The sequence below is a fragment of the Chrysemys picta genome, chromosome 12, assembly GCF_011386835.1.
Source record: "Chrysemys picta bellii isolate R12L10 chromosome 12, ASM1138683v2, whole genome shotgun sequence".
Classification (NCBI taxonomy): Eukaryota; Metazoa; Chordata; order Testudines; family Emydidae; genus Chrysemys; species Chrysemys picta.
The window spans coordinates 54,104,192-54,120,062 of NC_088802.1; the positions used below are offsets into that span (position 1 = coordinate 54,104,192).

The 15,871-nt window shown below is 48.9% G+C and overlaps 2 protein-coding genes across 3 annotated transcripts in view; one reads left to right on the forward strand and one right to left on the reverse strand.

The window, feature by feature from the left end:
* The window catches only part of LOC135974812 (serine/arginine repetitive matrix protein 1-like), a 244,884-nt gene that overhangs the window by 3,754 nt on the left and 225,259 nt on the right, over positions 1–15,871 (reverse strand). The gene's annotated exons all lie outside the window — the stretch shown is intronic.
* COG1 (component of oligomeric golgi complex 1) lies at positions 1,652–15,667 on the forward strand. 2 transcript variants are annotated; one of them, XM_042840970.2, is made up of 15 exons: positions 1,652–2,095; positions 2,717–2,961; positions 3,807–3,988; positions 4,523–4,693; positions 4,831–4,987; positions 6,209–6,419; positions 6,714–7,502; positions 7,870–8,016; positions 10,214–10,375; positions 11,250–11,377; positions 12,270–12,378; positions 13,287–13,396; positions 13,498–13,576; positions 14,074–14,112; positions 15,502–15,667. In XM_042840970.2, exons 1-14 carry the CDS (start codon positions 1,667–1,669, stop codon positions 14,095–14,097), a joined length of 2,943 nt encoding a protein of 980 aa, XP_042696904.2. In that variant the 5' UTR covers positions 1,652–1,666; the 3' UTR covers positions 14,098–14,112; positions 15,502–15,667. The 2 variants fall into 2 exon arrangements, with proteins under 2 accessions (XP_042696904.2, XP_005283179.3); XM_005283122.5 differs by lacking the exon at positions 14,074–14,112.

Here is a 15,871-nt window from a genome sequence, read left to right on the forward strand (position 1 = left end):
CTCCCTTTGTCCTACGAATGCAGAGGTGTTAATTACCCACTTCATTTTAAGTGGTCTCCTCCAACACAGGTGGATCTCTTGTTTAATCTGGCCCACTTTGTATATAGCTGTGACACTCACCAGTTATTTTCTCCAGACCTGAAGAAGAGCTCTGTGAAACTCAAAAGTTTGTTCCTTTCAGAAACAGAAGTTGGTCCAATAAAAGATATCGCCTCACCTACCCTGGGACCCCATCCACGCTGCAAACAAATATACTCCACAAACTCTATCACAGAGTCATTTCAAAAGGCTGAAGACAAACGATCACAATTCATTTCACACGTAGGGACAGATTGTGCAGGGTTTTTTTCTTATGCAACCATCATCCGAGCCCATATTTAGGACCTAATCCTGAAGTTAGATACATAAACACCTTCATAGAACTGAAGGCCAGTAGGGACCGTTTAGTTTCACCTCCTGTACATCACAGGCCATTAAATTTCACCCCGTTACCCTTGTACTGAGCCCAATAACTTGGGTCTGATTAAAGCAGATCTTTCATATTTCTACCTTGATGCTGGCAGAAATATTTTAAAGATGCATACAAGTATATATTATAAGGCAGTACTATGTGTTAGTTAACTGCAATTGAAAAACTCAATATAACCAGGTTTTAGGCTGGATTTAGACCTTCCCCTGCAATGGGGAAATACATACGTTGACTAAAAACCAAAGCGGACCAGTCTACTTGTATTGCACAAGCTCCAAGTAGAATGGCAAAAAATGTAAACGAGCAGCATTTTAACGGATTAACATTAGAGATGCACTTCCAGGCTCTAAGAGATTCATCTAAATTCAAGGGCACCTAGTTGTAAAACAAACGATTGTGAAAAGTGGACGACGACTAAGCTTCAAGAACTCAGGAAGGGTGGGGTTTTTTTTAAGTTGTGGTGGATTACTGCTTGGTGGAAATCAGTGTCTTGATTCCACAATGGTGGGTGCATTAGAAATGCAGAAAGAGCGGAGGGAGAAAAACAAGGGAGTGGGGGCATTTCTGGTATAAACAGCAAATGGGAGGAGTTCTTTCAGGTTTAAAATCTCTTTGTGACTTGCTCCATCCCGGGCCCAGGAAGCATCCCCACAATGGCATAGGGGAATGGGACAGGATAACATCAGCCTCTCTGAGGGGGCCAGGACAGCTGATCCTGCCCATTGCTCTGGGAGGAAAGGCTCTGTGGGAAGGGGATGGGGCTGGTGGAGGGGGGGGTGAGCACCCTATGGAAAGGGATGGTGACTTGAGGGGGCCCTAGGGAAGGGGATGGGGGGGTGGGAAGGGAAGTGAGGGAGCGCTGGGGGAAGGGGATGAGGGGGGAAGGGAAGCAAGGGGGCCCTGGGGAAGGGGATGGAGGAAGTGAGGGTGCCCCTAAGGAAGGGGCTGTTGGGGGGAATGAGGGGGCTCTATGGAGGGGGAGGGGAAGATGAGGGGGCTCTATGGAAGGGGAGGTAAATTTGGGGGGGGGATCACCTATGGCATGTGGGGACCTATGGAAGGGGGCGGGGCTCAGCACGTGGAGACCCTATGGAAGGGGGCGGGGCTCAATGGGGAGGTTGCCCTTGCCCCTCACAAAGATGGCGGTCCCTGAGGCAGGTTAGCAATTGACCGGAAGTCCCGCGTGCCCTCCCAAAGATGGCGCCGAGCGATGCTCCCCAGTGCCCGGAAGTGTCGCTGCCCCTCCCAAAGATGGCGGCGGCACCTGTCGGACACGTCACGGGTAAAGGGACGCCCAGGGACGGACGGCGGCCGCCCAGGGTCGCGCCCAAGATGGCGGGGCCGGCGGCGGGGCCCGGGCTGCCGCGGGGCACGGAGGCGGCGGCGCTGTTCGAGGCGCACACGACGGTCGAGCTGCGCGAGGTGGAGCGGCGGCTGCGGGCGGGCATCGAGCAGAAGCGGGAGGAGCTGCGGCAGATGGTGGGGGAGCGCTACCGGGACCTCATCGAGGCGGCCGACACCATCGCCGAGATGCGCCTCAGCGCCGAGCACCTGCTGGGGGCGGTGCGGGGCCTGCAGCGCGGGGCGCCGGGGCCGCGGGGTGCCCGGGAGGGCCAGGGGGCCCAGGTGAGCGGGGGGGCGGGGCCTGCGCGCCCAGGTGAGCGGGGGGGGCAGGGCCGCTTGGCGCCCGGGGGGCGGGGCCTGCGCGCCCAGGTGAGCGAGGGGGCGGGGCCTGCGCGCCCAGGTGAGCGAGGGGGCGGGGCCTGAACAAGCCAGGCTCCGCGCAGGCTTTGCCAAGGACAGGCCCCCAGCCAGGCAGTAGATGCCGGCTACACCCTAGTGTCACTGCTGGAGCCCCACAAGGGCAGAGGTGCCCCTGCCCCAGAGCCCCTCATTCTTGTCAGCGACCAGAGTGGTCTTTGCGAGACCCTGCCGCATCGCAGCGCCACTCCTGCCTGGGGGCCCACAGCTCCCCGTGCACCAGCTCTGCCTTTTTCTTCCTGCGAGGTTGGATAGAACGTCCTGTGAGACCAGCTCCTGAGCCGGGCATCGCTGCGGGAGGCCGTTGGGGGGGGGGGCGCGTTGCAGGACTGACTTCTGTGCTGCTTTCGGCTGTTAGGTGTCACGTCACAGAAACGTACAGGGACAAAGCTCGGGTGGCTTCTGAAGTTAGCAGAATTACTGCCATTGTGGTTCCCTTGGAAGTGTGATTGTACCCGTAGTCAAAGCCTCTCCTTTCCTACCCAGACTATGCTGCACTCCCAGGAGAAGTTCTGTAGCACCGGAGCGCAGATCAAGCTGCTGCTTGAGATTCCAGAGAAGATCTGGAGTGCCATGGAGGCCTCTCAGTACTTACGCGCCACTCATCTGTACTTGCTCTGCTGCCATCTCCACAGCCTCCTGCAGCTGGATTCCTCCAGCTCCCGTTACAGTCCCATCCTTGCACGCTTCCCCATCCTTGTACGACAAGTGGCAGCAGCCAGCCACTTCAGGTAAGCAGCTTGCTGGTGTTTGCAGCCCCGCCAGAGCCAGTTTGCAGATGCTGTCAGAACATTGCACTGCTGTAATATTTTAATCTACTTGAAGGTCCCCCACAAACATAGCCTCCTATACTCTCTTTTTCCTAGGGGAAGTAGGGATTATTGTTCCACACGCACAAGAGCGGAGAGACAGGTGAAGCAGCTTACCCGACATCATACCGATTGCCACTGGCAGAACGGACAATAGAACCCAGGAGTTTGGATTCCCAGTGCCCTGTTCTAGATCTCTCCTTCCTCACAGGAAGGAGAAGTGTGTGTGGGGCGAGGGGGCGTTTTTTCCTCCCCTACTTTCTCTCTATTAAGTCAAGGGCTGAACATAGCACCCTCTATGCTTGTCAGGCATCACTCTTGAATGGGTCAGCTGGGATTGCTTAAAGTGAGCTGTTGCCTTCCCACTAGCAGACAAGCGTTTCCATCCCCTGAGCAACTCAAGATGTCAACATGAGCCCTTTGTATGCAGGACAGTCCATTCCAATTGGATGGCTGAATTAGCTCTGACACCTTTGCCAGTTTCCTGGCAGAGAGTTATTACTTTGAAAGGTGCAAAATGCTGTGTACTAGAGTATGAATGTATAGTGTTAGCTTACCAGGCTGGCAAGATTATGGAATTTAAACCACCCTTTTAAGATTGCACTGTTCCATCTTAAACAGGGATGGGGAGAGCAGCGAGTGACGATGGGGGTGTGCGTGGAGAGGCATGAGCTGGAGACGGCCTCGGGGGTCTGGTTTTCAGCAATTAGAAAGTTAGCAACCCTATTCAACACCTGGTGACTGCATCTGACTTGTTTCCTTATTAGATCCACCATACTGCATGAAAGCAAGTCACTGCTAAAATGCCAGGCCGTTTCTGACCAAGCAGTGGCAGAGGCCTTATGCTCCATCATGCTTTTGGAGGACAGCTCTCCGCGCCAAGCCCTGACAGACTTCCTGCTGGCCAGGAAGTCAGCCGTTCAGCAGCTTCTGAACCAGCCACATCACGGTCAGTACAAGCGGCTTCGCTCCTGAGCTAATGTTAAAGGAAGCTCTAAAGTTTGTTTCCCATCTCAAGGAAAGAGCAGAAACTGAGTGGAATGGGGTTTGTCCTATTTTGTAGCCTCCATGGGAACTTGGTTGCATTGAATGAGGGCTAACAGATAGCTAATTATTTCCCTTGATCCTTTAAAACAGTAGTGGCCAAACAGGATAGCTTGGACCGGGAGACTCCGTTATCACAGGACAGGGGTGATTGGCTCAGAGGTACTTCTGTAGCTAACTGATCCATCACACTAACTCTGCTTTGGCTGCATGGATTAGTTACTCCATGCTCAGTTGCTTATAGTAGGCCCATCTCTATTAACTGTGGGAGCAGATAGCTGGTATCTGGCACTTAAGTGTAGATCTCTCTTCACTGTAACTACGCATCTGCCTTGGAAAAATGTTTGTCCTTTCTGGTCAGCATTGTTCTTATTATGGGACTGCTTAATGAGGAAGGTTAGAGCTTCTGCCTCTATTAAGAAGACATTTTTCTTTTTAGGTGCTGGTATAAAAGCTCAGGTGTGTTCACTGATGGACTTGCTCACCACCACCCTGTACCAAGCTCATGCGCTGTTTTACACGCTGCCTGAAGGGGTGCCCTCAGATCCGTCCCTGCCTTGCAGCTTGCTCTTTTCAATGCTGGAGACCACAACAGGCCAGGATCCAGGAGGTGAGCAGCCGGCTCAGGCCACGAGGTTTGGGATTGGCTTCACTATCGAAGGGCCATCTGTGCATGTTCCTCCTACGGCAAGGGCTTAGCCGAGACCCCAGTGAACCCACCCCACTCATGTGGCACAATTCTTCTAGGTAAAGGCATCAAAGTTTTGAAAGAGGAGATGAAACTGAGCAGCTGGTTCAAATATCTACCACCTTCCATCGTAGAGTTCCAGCCAACCCTCCGAACCCTGGCACATCCAATCAGCCAGGACTACCTGAGAGACACTCTTCAGAAGTGGATTAACATGTGAGTGTATAGAGGGAGCTTCTTCTACGAGATGGATTAGGACAGTACTCGTTCGATCCCTGTATTCCTCCTCTAGTGAAAGGGAGCGAGGCGAAATCGGACACCACTAGATCTGTCTGGCAGCGTAGAGTGCTTCTGTGGCACTTAAGTAGCTCAACAACCCTCCTTGGCCGGGGGTTGTAAAATGGAGCCAAGTCTGCTCACCTGCCTGTTACCCCCCCTAGAAGCCTATCAGGACACGCTTGTCCGCCACAGAAATGCTGAGAGAGGATGATACAGACGAAAAGCTCTCTCGAAAGCCAGGTTGTTCAATAAATCAATAAGGCAGCAGATTTTACACAGACCACTTCCCTCCAATGTGATCTGTGTCTAGAGTTCCTGCAGCATTACAGAAAATAAAGTCCCCAAACTCTTATTCAAATAGAAAAATGCCTCTTGGTTCTTACCTGTACTCTTCAGTTTTTCCTTCCTGAGGTAGTTCTCATTTCAGCATCTCTTTTCTTACTGCTAGCCTCCTGAGCATTGTGAGAGAGAGCTGGCAGAGCCTACATTATAAAGGTCCCAGGCTCCTCCCCTTTCCCAGCATGCCTTGCCAAGAGGAGAGTAACAGTCAGGCCTCCCTTTCCCTATTTAGTGGCTCCATCAGCCCCATGTGACTTTTCCCTCTACTTATGAAACCCATGAAAGTGTAATCAAATGGTAGCTATTACTTGCAGTCTTAAACTGAAGTTTGAGGCCTTCTTTGGTTGAGAGGCGTTCCTACCCCCAAGCTTCTCCCTGCCTGGCTGCCCCATTTTATCCTCCAAAGAGCCCCTCTGTCAAAGGCCCACGTGTGCTGGGTTGGCTGGAGGGGAGTTGTTACGGAGTAACGTGATGGTTTTCACCCAGCATTGGTACAGTGCTCCCTGCCTAGGGTCCAGGACACTGAGCTACGTGGGCCGGGACCCTGTAGGAGAGCATAATGTGCAGCTAGGAGTTCCTGGGGATGACTCAACATGTGGGTTAACATGGCCAGGAGTGCAAGTGACTGGATCACTGTGAGGTGGCAGGTAACTTCCTAGGTCATTTTCAGCCCTGCCAGGGGTCTCCTTGCTCCATCCTTTCACCAAGCCGTAAGAATCCCTTTGTAATCCAGCCTAGAACAGTAAAGTAAAAGTGTTCTGCTGCATTGTCTGGAGCTGTGATATGAGGGAAGGGGATTGAAGTGAATATTGCTTTCAGGTGTAATGAAGATATCAAATCTGGGCTCGTCATTCTGCTGGGCTATGTGAAGAGCCTGAAAGGCCTAGCCGGCATCCGTGACGCTGTGTGGGAGTTGCTCACCAGCGAGTCCATGAGCCAGAACTGGGACACTGTGTGTCATCGACTCTTGGACAAGCCCATCTCCTTCTGGGAGGACTTGCTGCGGCAGCTTTTCTTGGACAGGTTACAGGTGAGATGCTGTCAGGGGCTTGGCCAGGCTGACTTTGGCAGTGTCTGTCTGCTTCCCTAGCCTGGCAGTCTCAGCAGAGAACAGGTCATAAGGAGCACACGTTAGCTGGGTGCGGGAGAGGCTGGTGATGCATGGGGAAGCTTGCAGAGCTGCTCCCCTTGTGGTACTATCTGTGGCAAGAGGTCTTTGCTCTCCAGGGCTGTCCACAGTACCTTTCAGCAGCCATAGAGGCACTCTTAAAATGGGTGCTGTGACAGCCATTGAGACCTGAGAAAGGAAAATTCTCTTTTCCAGACCCTGACGAAGGAAGGATTTGACTCCATCTCCAGCAGTTCGAAACAGCTTCTTACCTTAGCTCTACAGGAGCTTGAAGTCAAGTCCAGCACCTCCGCCCCCAGCAAGCACATCCAATTTGAACACAACATGGCTTTGTTTCTGTGGTCAGAGAGCCCCAGCGACATGCCTTCTGATGCTGCCTGGGTCAACGTGGCAAACCGCAGCCAATTTGCAAAGAGTGGCCTGTCCATGAAGGCCCAGGCTCTCACTCCCTGTGTGCAGAGCTTCTGTTCTGCCTTGGATACCAAACTGAAGGCCAAACTGGATGACCTTCTGTCCTACCTTCCCTCTGACTCTCCCACACCCAAGGAGATATTGGGCGTGCAGTCCAGGAGCTCTGCTTTTGATAGATATGCTGATGCTGGCATGGTAGAAGAGCTGCTCCGTGATCACTGCATTACCTGCATCCAGTACGTCTTGAGCTGTGTTAGAGAAGAGCTGCAGAGCGCTGAGGACAAGCTGAAAGGACACACAGACGCTCTGAACGATGCCAAACTTAATGCCGTCCTCTTCATGGCAAGACTTTGTCAGTCACTAGGTGAACTGTGTCCTCACCTGAAGCAGTGCATTCTGGGTAAATCAGGCAGCACAGAGAATGTAATGAGGGAGACCCGGTCTTCTAAAAAGCTGGGGAAAGGGAAAGCCCAGGAGTTGAATCCCATGCAGGCCAAGTGGCAGGAAGTGAAAGAACAATTCCTGCAACAGAGCCTATTTGCATATCAGATTTGGAGCTCAGCTGTTATCAAAGTAAGTAGCCAGTTTTCTTTGGGCGCACTCCTTTCCTGTTTAGGCTTCTCTTTCACAGCTGCCCACAGCCGCTGCTGCACGTGTAACTTACTAGTTCTTCAGAGACTTTCCATTCATTAGAACACTGCCACTACTAGCGTTAGGGGACCTGGTCAATTTCCAATCAATATGGCTCTGAAATAGTCACACTCTGAGCTGCCCGATCCCCTGGGTGTGATGCTCTTAAAGACAATTGGCAAATACTTTGCCCACCTCAGTCTCCTCAGCAGATTCACTAAGTGAAAACCACAAGGGAGCTGTAAATAGAGTGTCTGACCCCTCGCCCCTGCATTGGGCTGTTACTAAATATTTATATTTCCCCCTCCAGGTCCTGGTTCACAGTTTCACCAAAACTTTGCTGCTAGATGCTGCTGGCTCCATCTTAGCTACAGCCACCAACTGGGAGGAAATTGAAATTCAGGAAGAGACAGAAACAGGAAGCAGCGTAACGTCGAAGATCCGACTCCCCGTACAGGTGTGAGCAATGTCCTCTGGGGGAATGCAGGGAAAGAATCTTTCAAGAGGCCAAAAGCTAGTAGTAGCATTAATGTCTACGACTGCTGCCTTGGTAAATAGTCACTAAACCTGCATTTCACTAAAGGAGGGTTCAGTGAATTCACTCCTATCTTATGAAATCTCCCTGCACTCAGGGTCATGTATCCAAGTCCTAGGCAGCAACTTGAAGACCTTAGGACTTCTGCCAAAGAATATGCATGCAGTGTTGTAGCTCTCTGAGTCTCAAGATATTATAGAGAAAGGGATCTTTTATTGAACCCACTTCTGTTGGTAAGAGACAAGGTTTTGCGCTTACACAGAGCTCCTCTTGAGGTCTGTCCTCTATGAGAAGGTGAATCTAAATGTGCAGGGAGGGATAAGCCCCAGCCAGCCCCTGGCCAACAGTCCCTCTCTTACTAAAAGTGGTCCCTAAAGTCCATGTTGCTGACTTGGTGCAGTACCCAGAATGGCTGGTGTTCATATAACACTGTCACTACATCACCTGCACCCCAACTCTTTGGCTTTATTACTAATTATTTGCGGTACCTTTCATTGTGTGCTGGGTAACGCTTAAGGAGAACAGTCCCTGCCCTGAGATGCTCCCGATGTAGAGAAAAGGTCAGAGAAAGGAGAATTAAAATAGGCAGCTTATAATGTACAAATCCATAAGATTCCTTAAAGGCAGTGCAGCAGAAGTGAGTTTAAGACAAACTCAAAGGTGGACAAGGATGAAGTGATCGGGTGCTGTAGGAAAGAAGGCAAGGAGATGATTGTATAAATCTGACAAACAGGTGGATGAGATTGGGCAGCAGTTGGGACAGGGATGGATAAGTAGGGAGAGAGAAAGCTATGTAGACTTTTGAAGGTGGTGACAAGCAGCTTAAACTTGATGCAATATTGGTTGGGAAGCCAATCGAGGGATTGAAGAACGGGAGGAGTTACGTGATCAGACAGGCAAGAAAGAGGAGTTTAGAAGCAGCAGCATTTTGTATAGACTGAAGGGAGCGGATGAGAGAGAGAGAGATTGGGGTGAAGAGGGAAGATACTGCAGTAAGCAACGCAGGCTATAATGAGGCCTGAACAAGAGACTTGGTTGTGGTGGGGGAGAGCAAAGGACAGAAGTTTGAAGGAAGTAACATGATTTGGAATGATTTGCAAGTGTGGGGCAAGGGAAAAGGAGGAGTAAAAAATACCCATCGGATTGTAAGCCTGAGTGAGTGGGAGGATGGTGTGAACAGTGATAGAAAAAGAGGGAAGACAAGTTCAGTTTTTGTCTACATTCAATTTAAGATCTGTCTTAGTACAGTGATGGAAGCCAGATAAGTACTTATCTGAGCACCTTATAACCTCTAATGCATTTAACCACTTGATGCCTATGAGGACCTCGGACAAGTTGAGATGTGGGATTGGATAGGAGACAGGCCGGTGGTAGAAGGAGATTTGTGAGTTATCAGCAATACAGACGATGGCTGAAACCATAAAGGGAAAGAGCAAAGGGAGAGCCCTGAGGAAACCCCACAGCCAGGGGAAGAGCTGGCCCCACCCAAAAACACAGAGGAGAAAGCCAGGAGAGGACAGTATCTCAAAACCCTGCTGAGGATAAGATGTCAGGAAGGAGAGGTTGAGCTGCAGCTCTAGGAGGAGGGTAGAGTAGAAGCCCTGAGGTTTGGCCAGGAAGAGGTAACTGAAGACCAAAATGAGACCAGTTTCAGTAGAGTGGAAAAAAGATAAACGCCCATCTGGAAGGAACACAAGGCAGACCTGGAGGAGGGAAAATCAGTGCATTGGTTGTAGACTGCATATTTCCTGATCTTAGAGTGGAGGGGATGATAGCTGGAAAGGCAGATGGGGCTAACAGATGGTTTTGAATATAGTGGAGACCAGGACATGCTTCATGAGGGGAAAGGGCCAGAGGAGGATGAGGGGGAAAGGGTATGTACAGGGTCAATAAGAGTAAGGAGGTAGGACAGGATGGGAGCACTGGGGCAGGGTTCTGTGAGGAGAGAAGGCAAGAGACCAAGGTTGGTGATGAGGAAGGAGGAGAAGATACCAGGAGAAACCCAGAATTCACATAACCTCTATCATTCCCCTTGATAATGCCAACATCCCATACAGAAAGGTCAGGAAAATATCAGCTTTCATTGGTGTGTGGGGTGTTTTTCTTTCCCCCCCAACAGCCATCCTGGTATGTTCAATGCCTCCTCTTCAGCTTGTGTCAAGAAGTCAATCGGGTTGGAGGTCACGCTCTGCCAAAGCGTACCTTGCAGCTGCTGCTGAAGACCTGCCTGGCAGAAGTGCTGGCTGGCTATGAGAAGCTTGTTGAAGAGAAGCAGGAGAAGGTATGCAGCTGGGATTTATGGTTGTACTAAAAAGGGTCTGCATGTGCAGTCACTATTATAGTCAGTCTTTCCTGCTGATCAGGGAACCCCAAAAATTCATCTCTGAGAAACCCCCAGAAATTTAAATGTTTTATGGGGCAGAGCCCTGGACTGGGATCCAGCTCGATGCGAAATCTCTACCCTCCAGTGCCTGTTTCCCCACCTGCAGTTATCATCCAAGCCTTCCTTTCAGGGGTTTTGAGACTGTAAAGTGCTGTAAGCCCTTGAGAGCCTATGTAGGAAAGGCAAGTAGCTGCTTGCATGCTCCAGGGGCAATGCTCTAGTTCTTCCACCTGTCCGCCTGGATGGCCAGCAAAGGCCTCGGAAAGGGAAGCAGAGCTTTGTAAGGCCCTACTTTCCCATTAGTATGATGCTAATAGAGATGGCTGCAGTTCCAGGGAAGCCCTGGAGTTACTACAATAATACAGACTAGACAGGAGATCTGTATATTCAATTTCTTAGACACTGAAGTGAACACTTTCTTTGTCCAATACATGTGTCAGAACATACTTAAGTCTTTTCTTCTGCTCCGGGAGATACTTGGCAGGACTGGTTTGGTCATTTCTGTTCCATGTTGCTTTGCTGATGTGTCCAGAAGCCTTTGGAACTGTTAGGGCAAAGACGTTCATGGTACTTCACAAACAAGGCAGTGTCTGCCCTGAGGCGCATACAATATGTGACAGGAGTGGCTGTGGCCTAGGATAGCTACCTGAACTGTTTGACTTAAGCCTGCTGCTTATTGGGCCAAGTATTTTGTTTGATCTGTCTTCGGAAAACCTTTGAAACAATTATTATAAAGGGAATGTTGAAACGTCCCCTTCTGCTTTCCTTGCAGAAAGAAGGCACGTTCCCAATGACTCAGAACAGGGCGTTGCAGTTGCTCTATGATCTACGTTATTTGAATATAGTCCTAACAGCTAAGAGTGAGGAAGCAAAAACCAGCAAGAGCAAGCAGGACTCCAGGTACTGTGTACTGCCAGATTTCTAAGCCAAGCCTGAGAAAGGCTGTTCAGTCCCTGAAGCAAGTTCAGTCCAGTTCTGACACCCACGTCCTCACACGCAATCACAACCTTAAAGGCAGAAAGTGGCTCATTCAGCCTCACTCTGTGACAGAAGCCGCCTACAGAGAAGTTCGTCAGGGCAAGCTAGAAGCCTTGTAGGGCAGCATATGGGGCACTGGTATGTCTACCACTACCCATCATGTTCCTGTCCCATGGATGGGAAGTGTCAGTCTCCAGCACCTTTTCACCAACTCTTAAGCGCAGTCTAAAAATGTCAGAGTGGGATGAGGGTGGAGTACTGGAGCTGAGCCAGGCCAACCAGTCTCCTCTATGGGGGTAGCCCTGGTATCGCGAACAGATACCTCCAGAGAACTCTTCTGCCTGGTCATGGAACCAGTCTTGAAGAATCTTACTTTGAGAAATCACACACCTGTTTAGCAACAGGTGTGTGAAGCAGAAGAGTAGGGAGCACAAATCCCACTCAGACACTTCAGAACAGATGGCTTACGCTCAAAGAGTGTTCTGTAAATAGGAATAGAAAAGCCTTCAAAATTACATTAAAGGACTTTCCTCTCTTTCCTGCTGCACTTAAGTGTTGACACAGTAGGAGGCTACTCAAGTGCAAGTTTTTCCTCTGTCACAATGGACTGGGGAAGCCTTGTGCAACTGAAAACTGCTGCTCCTCTGATCTGTGCCTCCTGCTTGTACTCCAGACAGGTCAGGTGAGCGGGGAGCAGCTCAGTTTCATGAGGGACCCCTGCAACAGCAATTTCCACTTGCCCCAGCATAAGCATTTGTCCACCTTGTAATCTACTTTTAAGATTTGTAATGGCATCTTTTTGGTCTTGGTGCAGGATTGAGACGGTGACAGACTTCTTAGAAGCCAACATTGATCCCTTTGACTTGGATGTTTTTACTCCACATTTAAATAGCAGCCTTAACCACCTGGTGCAACGAACCTCTGTAAGTTCCGGGGACAGTAGTTCCCTGCAACAGAAGTCAATGGTGCAAAACCTGTTTGCTGCTTTCTTCTACTGCAGTTATCAGGCAGGCGGATCGTTTCCTCACGTTATGCAGTTCAACAGCAGCTACCTATTGGCCCGCACTCAGCATTGCGGGTGGGATATTTGGAGCTAGGCGTAGCTTTCGGAGCGAGTTCTCTATAGCATGATGGATGCGCACTCCTGCTCGGCGCTCTCCCTTTGTAACTAAAGGGAGTCCTTGGAATCTGTGAAATACGAACTGCCACACAGCCAGCCCCAGATTCTGCTACCATAATAGCAGGCAGCTAGCTGAGGGCGTGCTCTACACTAGGAACTTCTCGGTATAACCACGTCACCGAGGGGTGTGGAGCCATATAGTTAGTGCTGTTTTTCACAGGAGGTTGTCTCCTATCAACCTAGCTACCCCCTCTAGGGGAGGTGGAGTACCTACACCCACAGAAGCAGCTCTCCTTTTGCCAGAAGCTGGGAATGGATCACTTGATGATCACCTGTTCTGTTCATTCCCTCAGGGATACCTGGCACTGGCCACTGTCGGCAGACAGGACACTGGGCTAGATGGACCTTTGGTCTGACCCAGTCTGGCCGTTCTTATGTTCTTAGTGAAGATGCTGCAGCTGCACCACTGCAGCCGTGTAAGTTAGACACGCCCTGACTAAAGGAAACGTGTTTAAGAGGGTGAGGGGAGACAAGTCAGCTGCCTTGAAATGCAAAAATGAAGCATGTTTGGGGAAAGGATTCAGCATTATAAAGACACTTCTGTGTGTATTTGAGAGCTTCTGTATGCAGGCTTGTTACTTGAGCAGTTGCTGGGTTACAGAATCCTCAACCACCAGAATTTAAAAAGGGCACTTATTTCCTGTCTTCTAGGTCCTGTTTGGCTTACTCACTGGGGCAGAGAATCAGTATACCACTAGAAGCAATAATTTGAGCTCCCAGGAGCCTCACAATATCTTGCCATTAGCATCTAGTCAAATCAGGTAATTTGCTCATGATGCAGATCTCACTTTTTTAGAAAGCGAAGTGTCTTGAACGGATACTTCAGTATGACTGAATGCATTTCCGTATTTCTCTCTTTAAGATTTGGACTTCTACCGCTTAGTATGTCAAGCTCTCGAAAGACTAAATCTGCTGTTAAAAACACAGAAAATCAGACTCAGGTTGGTGAAGTTGTTATAAACCATCCTACTCTTACCACAGATCCCTACTGCGTTCCCAGAGCAGAGAAGCAGCATTGTAAATAAGGGTTCCAGGCTTGCTGAGGATACTTTAAAAAAAAAAAAATTTAAGTCAGCAGTCCCTTGTAAGAGACAAGTACTCTTCCACCAGTCCCAAGTATGACTGCTTTTTTAAAAAATACTGTACAAATCCTAATCCTCACATTCGATTTGCAAGTAAGTAATCACCCCCACCCCTTTTGTTTTATTAACAGAAAACCTGATTAGCTCATTTTTCATAAGTGATTTGCCAAAAGCAAGTCTGGTAGCACAAAATTCCAGCCCTCTAGCCCCCAGCTGACAGATCATGGCATGTAGTGATTTAAGTTTATGCACGGAAGACTTAAAATTTAGCTTCTTCATCTGTATTTAAGGGAAGTAGTAAGGAACATTAAGTTGTTAAGGGATGCTGTCTAACTATTTTATAAACTTCATTCCAGTTTGACAACGACCCGTACTCCTGAAGAAATCTTGCTTGGGTATTTAAGCTTGTGTGCATTCTGAGTGGCTTGCTTCACCTACAACAGCATTTAGTGTTGTCCAGTTGCTCTGTATTAAATTTTATATTAACATAAAATATATACATGGATACCCATTCCCCAGGGTCCTGTGCTGAGGACTGGGAGAGCCAAGGAATACCTAGCAGCTCCAGGAAGTGGTATTCCTAAATGCACTCATCCCTTCAAGTCAGTGAACCTATACCCCAGTATGGTGCAGTAGGGCACAGGCCTGACTGCTTGTATTCGATAAAGATCCACTGCTCTTTTATAAGAGTAGAGATGTTTACCTAAATGGGAGCCGACCTATCCCATTCTGCTACTACATGGAATTCAAGGGGAGAACATCTTGACTTGAGTTGTTCCAAACAGCACACTTGTTTCAAAACAATTCAACTTTAAAAAAAGATATTCTTGACCTCCTGCCCCCAGGGTATCTAGTGTTGTTTAGAAACAGAGTGACGTGTCTTCCATAGCTGCCCGTGTGTTACTAGTTGTGGCTGCAGTGATGCGTGTAGATGTTGTTTCATAGAAAGCCCCTTTTCTCAATTACTAGCAGATATGCTCTCTCTGCCTTTTCTCAGATCCTATTATATAGTGAATTGTGCAAAGATTGTATAGAGTACTTAATCAAAAACTATTGTCTAGGTATAAAATACCATTGTTGCCTTTATTGTTTCTAAAGCAAGAGAGAAATGGAGTAGCCACCTTTCCTGGGCTAGGCAATAAAACCAATCACATGAAGTGATTCTTACAAATCTTAACTATTTAATAGCATACCAATCCAGTTGCACACGGGAAGAGAGCAGCTCTACGATGCCAGAACCTAGAACAGGGTTTGGCAGCCTTTCAGAAGTGCTGTGCCGAGTCTTCATTTATTCACTCTAATTTAAGGTTTCGCGTGCCAGTAACACATTTTAATGTTTTTAGAAGGTCTCTTTCTAGAAGTCTATAATATAGAACTAAACTATTGTTGTATGTAAAGTAAACAAGGTTTTTTAAAATGTTTAAGAAGCTTCATTTAAAATTAAAATGTAGAGCCCCCGGCCCACTGGCCAGAACCTGGGCAGTGTGAGTGCCACTGAAAATCAGCTTGCGTGCCGCCTTTGGCATGCGTGCCTTAGGTTGCCTACCCCTGACCTAGAATCCCCTCTCCAATACTAGAAATGTAGTGTAGATAAGGCTTAATAGGCGGAGTAATCCTGTACATGTAGTGGGAGAGGCAGGGGTTCAGGTTGGACTCAGTTACATACCGTTCCTGATTCTCTTACCTTACTGTGCCTCCCTGCAGCTGCTAACTACTGGCTGGGTGTGGCATCAATGTAAGAGGCAGTATAACAGTCACCGATTCTCTCATTTTAAAACAAACAGGTTCCACCTCCTTTGGTCGTAAGAGCAGAAGAGGAAACGTTCCGCCCTGGTTCCTTGTTCAGACAGCTGGCAACAGAGGAGGAAGACACAGCTGCACCATCCCTGTTCAAACTGGGTTGGCTCTCTAGCATGACCAAGTGAGCTAATAAAAAGATGAAACACTTAAGTTTGCCTACACATTCATTTCCTCTCAGAACACACTCGCCCAGGCCTGTACTGGCTAAACTGCTCAGGATTAGGTAGTAAGAAAATAAGACAGCATGCTTTTATCCCTTTCCCCCAGCCACAGTATATGTGTTATAGTGTTTAAACTAGAAGTAGGTTAAGATATTGCAGTGTGACTACTGAAGCAATAAGTTAACAAAATGCA

What these genes read in the sequence shown, in the direction of transcription:
- COG1 (XM_005283122.5), top strand. Translation starts at nt 1,667, where the DNA reads ATGGCGCCGAGCGATGCTCCCCAGTGCCCGGAAGTGTCGCTGCCCCTC. An exon ending in GGGAGGGCCAGGGGGCCCAG is followed by an intron (nt 2,096 to 2,716) that starts GTGAGCGGGGGG and finishes TTTCCTACCCAG; the next exon opens with ACTATGCTGCACTCCCAGGA. An exon ending in AGATCCGACTCCCCGTACAG is followed by an intron (nt 8,017 to 10,213) that starts GTGTGAGCAATG and finishes CCCCCCCAACAG; the next exon opens with CCATCCTGGTATGTTCAATG.